The sequence below is a fragment of the Arachis ipaensis genome, chromosome B03 (assembly GCF_000816755.2).
Source record: "Arachis ipaensis cultivar K30076 chromosome B03, Araip1.1, whole genome shotgun sequence".
In the NCBI taxonomy this organism is placed as follows: Eukaryota; Viridiplantae; Streptophyta; class Magnoliopsida; order Fabales; family Fabaceae; genus Arachis; species Arachis ipaensis.
In genome coordinates, this window is record NC_029787.2 from 1,575,690 (window position 1) to 1,581,909 (window position 6,220).

Consider the following 6,220-nt stretch of genomic DNA (forward strand, 5'->3'; position numbering starts at 1 on the left):
GTCTAAATTAAAAGAAAAAAAAGTACATAAATATTTATATTTTTAATACAATTTTTCGTATAAAAGTTTTATTTTAAATTTGTATGAATTTTAATTTTTATGTATGTTTTTTTATTTATTTATGCTAAATTATTTTTTTTAGATCAACAAAAATTGAATTTTAGATCTTTAAATTATAAAAACTCAGATATTTTACCGTAAAATTGCTTCATTAATTCTTCAATATATTGTCGCTAATAATCTAGTACAACTCACTTGTAGATCATTTTATTAGTTGTGTGCACGTGGATAATTAAGTTAACATAATTCGTTGTCTTGTAAGACCTTAATTTTTATTACAATATTACATTATATTAAATATTGCTCAAGCTAACAATATTCTATGTTCGGGAATATGTTTTATTTCCACCTTAAAATTTTACCATTTTTATGTTTAATTAACTTAATTAGTATGTATACAGAAAAAAACATGTATCTACTACTACTTTGATAATTGATGGGAGTGTTACCAAAACATAATCTGATTTGGTTAGTTATAAGAGAGATTCGGTTACTTAGTCAGCAAGGCATCCAATAAAAGGTAACTAACTCTTTATTGATTGTTCATCCGATTCTAATTCGTTGAAGTAATCTTCAGAGATAGGTATCCTCTTCCTTTCAATTTGAGAAATCTTTTTCTTATATCTTACCAACTCTTTTGTTGGTTTTCATAATGAGAATTCTAACTCAGATTTACGTAACTTTTCTCCGTTGTCTTGGCTATCAAATTCAGGAACTATGAATTAATCGAAGATTGGAACATCGAACGTCTTAGTTCTTTATATACTGCATTGTAACATTCTTTTACAATAACTAATAAGAACAATCATACAATTCAGTTTCTCTTCTTCTTCATTCCTTCTTCATTTTTTTTTAATTAGTGTCACTACAAGAAAGAAGACATTAATGACATTTTTTTAAGATTTTACAACAGTTTCAAACCGTCACTAAATAAATTTGTAGTGCTTTAAAAATGGATACCTTTCAAGATGCCGACAAACAAATTTGCAGTGATTTCTAACAACTCGTAGTATAATTGTTGCTATTTTTTTATTGGTCTTAAAAAATAAAATTACAGTAATCTTAAATTGCTGCAATTTATTTTTTTAAATTACGACAATTTTAAACTGCTGCAATTTTTTACATGATATTAAAATTAAATTGATAATAAACTAAAATAATTTGTATTATTTTTTTTACTATAAATTATACATGATTAATTAAAGTTAAGATAATTGCATAAGGGTACACTAAATCGACAATACTAAGTTCATAGTTAATTACAAATTGTTAACCACTATCCTTAATCAAATTATTGCATAAAAAATTCACCATATAGAACCACTTATTTTCAAGCAATTAATATCACATATAATAACATACATAAATAACTGAAATGGATGAAAATCTAACAACTTCAAAACAAAAATGTATTAACAGACAAATGAATTGACACCTTTTGGTTAACTCCAACTAGATCTATAAAAAAAGATATGAGTAATTATTCATTTGTAGCTTTATCAAACTAACCTAATCTTTTATGAGTAGAATATTAGTTTATATATATTTTAGTTAGAATCATGAACACTTTAATATTTCATTATTAGAATTACCATCGTATTAATCTTTCATGGTAAGAAAATGATAAATTACTCCAATAATAAGCAATTATTATTTCCTTGAGTTACCAAAACTAAACATTTATTAGTGGTACAAAAATGAAATATCACGTTCGTTTTATATATAACAAGCGAAAATGTTTGATAATAAAAAAATTTAACTAACCAAAATCAACCAAAACTTGTTCTATTTAATATTCATTAATTACTACTACAACAATTAATAAATATAAATAAGACAAGTTTTAACTGTTTTTTTTTTATTTTTCTGTAGCATTATCGATAATAAATTTCACCACCATACAAGAGAAACAAGGTAAAAACTCAGCTGAAGTCGACTTCATGTGAAGTTGATACCTGAAAGCTGTTATGAAAATTTAGTCAAATCAGTCAAATTATTTAACGGCTCTCAGGTATCAACTTCACGTAAAGTCGACTGTACCTGAGTTTCCACCGAGAAACAAAGTCTATTACATGTAACAAAGTTATTTCCACAATAAATAAGATAAAACAAAGTCTTAAAAATCATCAAGACCCTCACAAACATATCTTGATTTTAATCAAAGAGAAAATGGTATGGGATGAAGATGAAGTGGCACTTTCTTGCTAACAGTGATCCCAGACATTTCAGTCATGTCTATGTCTTGCACTAGTTCACCATTTTCATTAGTAGGTAGCTTCCAATCAAACCAATATAAAAGATTAGCAAGAATAATTTCAGTGGAAGCAATTCCAAATGAAATTCCAGGACAACCCCTTCTTCCGGTACCAAATGGCAATAATTGGAAATCTTGTCCTTTATAATCAATTTGTATATTTTCAAATCTTTCAGGAATGAACTCTTCAGGATTCTCCCATAATTCAGGGTCCCTATGAATTGCCCAAACATTATAATATACAGTTGTTTTTGAAGGAATATCATAACCTTTTACTTTTGCATTTGATGTTGTTTGTCTAGGAACCAAGATAGGAACAGGTGGATGTAACCTAAGACCTTCTTTGATCACACATTTCAAATACTTCATTTCATTTATATCATTTTCATCTACCTTTGATTTGTTACCAACAATTCTCCTTATCTCTTCTTGAAATTTCTTCATGGTATTTGGGTTCCTAAGGAGCTCAGTAAAAATCCATTCCAAATTTGTTGAAGTAGTATCACTCCCTCCAACAAACATGTCCTACAATTAATAAAATGAAATAAATTAATTATAGAAACCATAATATTAGAAAAAAAAAAAACAACAGACAGAATTTGTCTTGTTTAATATTTATTAGGGTAAAGTATATTTTTTGTCCCTGAAATTTTATAAAAGTTTCAAAAATATCCCTAAGTTTTATTTTGTTTTAATTTTGTCCCAAAAGTTTTCGATTTGCATGAAATATACCCCTAACGGTTATTTTTTTAAAAAATTTAAGATCAATTCAACAACAATTTCATAAGAACAACCCTCAATACAAGCAAATCAAGCATAATTTTCATGCATTATTGTTAGATTGGTCTTAAATTTTTTGAAAATTTAGCCATCGAGGGCATATTTGATACAAATCGAAAACTTTTGGGACAAAATTGAAACAAAATAAAACTTAGGGATAATTTTGAAACTTTTATTAAACTTTAGGGACAAAAAGTATACTTTACCCTAAAATATTGTTAGAATTAATAAATATTAAATAAAATAAAATTTTATTATTTTTGGTTAATTTATTTTTATTACCAAATATTTTCATTAAAGAAAATGATGTTATTTGACATTTAAAGTAGTTGTTAGTTAAACACCACACATAATTTAAATTATTGAAGGTAATAAAAATAGATTTTTAATAATAAAGAATAAAGTGAAAAATGGAACAAAATATAAAAAGTGTTATAATAATATATACTGATCATACACCAAATATTTGATTTTGACACTACTGATAAAAAAATAATTGTTATTAATTAATTATGTATTTAAATTATTTTTAATTAATAAAATAAAAAAATGTATTGGCTGTTAAAAAAATATCAGTTATCATGACCAACGCGTAAATAATAGATTAACAGCAAATCTAATATGGAGTTTTTCTTTTATTTAGCTTCAACAAATCATTTAGACAATAGGTTTTTATAAAATATGTCATAATTACATAAGTGTATTGCATGTTACTTCCTCCAATTTCTAGGTGTACTTACACATCTAGGAGTGTACACATACATGTGCAATGATGTATTTTTTAATTTGACAAATTAAAAATTAATTTATCATAAAACTAAACTTTATTTAACTAAGAGTTTGTTGTATCAACAAATTGTTACATACACAAAATAAAATTTAAATTTTTAATATTTATTTAAATAAATTAATAACTAATTATTAGATCAACCTAAATTTATTTAAAATTCAACCAAAAAACTTTAAAAAATAAGGGTAACTTAGCTACCACAAAACTATGTTTTTTTTATACATATGCAATGATTTAATACGTTTGCTTACTAGTATTATTAAGGCATTAATTAAAGTCTTAAAAGCGATAGAAACTGCACTAATTATGAATTGTTTTATAAAAAAGTTTAGAGGTCGATACTTTTATTAAAAATTAGCCAACCCTTAATCTGTAAGAAAAAGTGAATAATCTCATACCATTAGATATAATCTCACACCATTAAAAATACTTATAATAGCTAATTAATAATTACAAATCACAAAATCTACTGACCTTCTAATTTTTCTTGATTTATTTTCGTTTTTTATTTTCATTTTTCATAAGAAAATCTTTAAAAAAAATTAATAATTATTCACGAGAAGGGAAGAGAAGAACAAACCATTAGCATTGCTTTGAGATCTTCTAGAGTGAGTTCAAATTCAAGCAAACCCTTGTCTTGAAGATGAAGAAGTATATCCACAAAGTCTTTATTATCATCCTCACCATCATTCTTTTTATTGTTCTTATGCTCTTCAATTACCCCATTCAAGAAAGAATCTAATTCTACAAAGGTAGCATTAAATTCAGAAATCAAGCCTCTAACAACATCAATCCAACCCAATGTAGGAAAGAAATCACCAACACAAAATTCAGTGAGTTGCCCCATCACCTTCCTCCCAAGCTCTCCAAAGCTTCCATGTCCACTCCCATCTGGGATATCATACTTTTGTCCAAGAACACATCTTGAAACAATGTTGTTTGATGTAGCAATCATCAACTCACTAAGATTAATCACAAAAGATGACGGCGATTCGTCGTCTCTTGAACACGCTTTACTAATAGTATCAACCAGTTCTACAACTTCTTGATCTCTTATTGGGAGAAAGGATTTAACCCTTTTGAGACTTAGAAGTTCGAGAACACAAACTTTTCTTTTCTGTCTCCATTCTTCGCCGTAGGGCATAAACCCTAGATCTTTACAACCATAAAGAAAGATGTTTGCGGCCGTAGTTTGGGGACGGTTTGAAAAAATAATATCTTGGTTTTTGACGATTTCTTTGGCTATTTTCGCCGACGAAACCACTAGTGTTGGGATTTGCCCTAGCTGAAGGAACATGAGAGGGCCATGCTTGTTGGAGAGTTCTTTGAAAGAACGGTGTGTCAAGGTTCCTAATTGGTGAAGGTTTCCAATGAAAGGTAGCTTTGGTGGTGATGGTGGAAGATTAATGGATTTGTTTCTTTTTCTTGTGATGATGAGATTAAGCACAAGAAGGATGCTAATGGTGCCAACTAGAATTGAAAGGTAAAGGGTTGAGTTAAGCTCACATGGCAATTGCTTTAGAACATATGCAATTGGTGCCATTCTTCCTTCACTACTTCTTCCAAAATTTTTTAGGATATCTATGTATTGAAATAACCAATTTGTCACTAGTTAAAGAATAATGTTAAAGGGTTATTAGAATTTATTTTTTTTTAGTTATTGGTTAGCATCAATTTTAAAAGGAAAAATATAGGGTATTAATATAATACTTTAAATATATGTATAAGAAGATACATCTAAGAAATATATATAAAGACATTTTTATTAGACACAATTATAAAAAAGATATTTTTATTAGACACATCTACAAAGACACTTCTATTAAATACAATTATAAACAATAGTTGGTAGAAGTTGGCAAATATACTGTTGGTAATGTAGCGAGATTAATTTTAAAAATATGAGATAAAGTATCTTCTTGAATTATTAAACTAAAAGAATTAGACTAAAAAAATTAATGAGTTGATGGTTAAGTGATGGCCAAAAATAATAAATCCAGATAGTCCCCTAACATTTCTCCTAGTTAAATTATTACTTGGATCGGATATGTGAAATAAAAAAAATTAATTATTTTGTTTGTCTCTATAATTTTACTAATTTTTTTATTAGATTTTTATTTTTTTTTCTTTTTAATTAGATCTCTACACTACTTTTAATTTTGTAATTAGGTCCTTTTCGTATAAAAAAAAATAAAATTAATAAAATATTCTTTTCAAAAAATATATGATTAAAGATCTAATTAAATTTTTAATTATAGATACTTTTAATTTGCAAAAAATATTCTGTTAATTCTAATATTTTTTATACTAAAAAAATTTAATTATAAAATTTAAAA

At 26.3% G+C, this 6,220-nt stretch overlaps 1 protein-coding gene across 1 annotated transcript; it reads right to left on the reverse strand.

Annotated features, from left to right (window-relative positions):
- On the reverse strand, positions 1,907-5,480 carry LOC107629376 (cytochrome P450 71A1-like). Its single transcript, XM_016332157.2, has 2 exons — positions 4,465-5,480; positions 1,907-2,839 (listed from the first exon to the last, which is right to left on the reverse strand). The coding sequence occupies exons 1-2, from the start codon at positions 5,425-5,427 to the stop codon at positions 2,219-2,221; spliced, it is 1,584 nt and encodes a 527-aa protein (XP_016187643.1). The 5' UTR covers positions 5,428-5,480; the 3' UTR covers positions 1,907-2,218.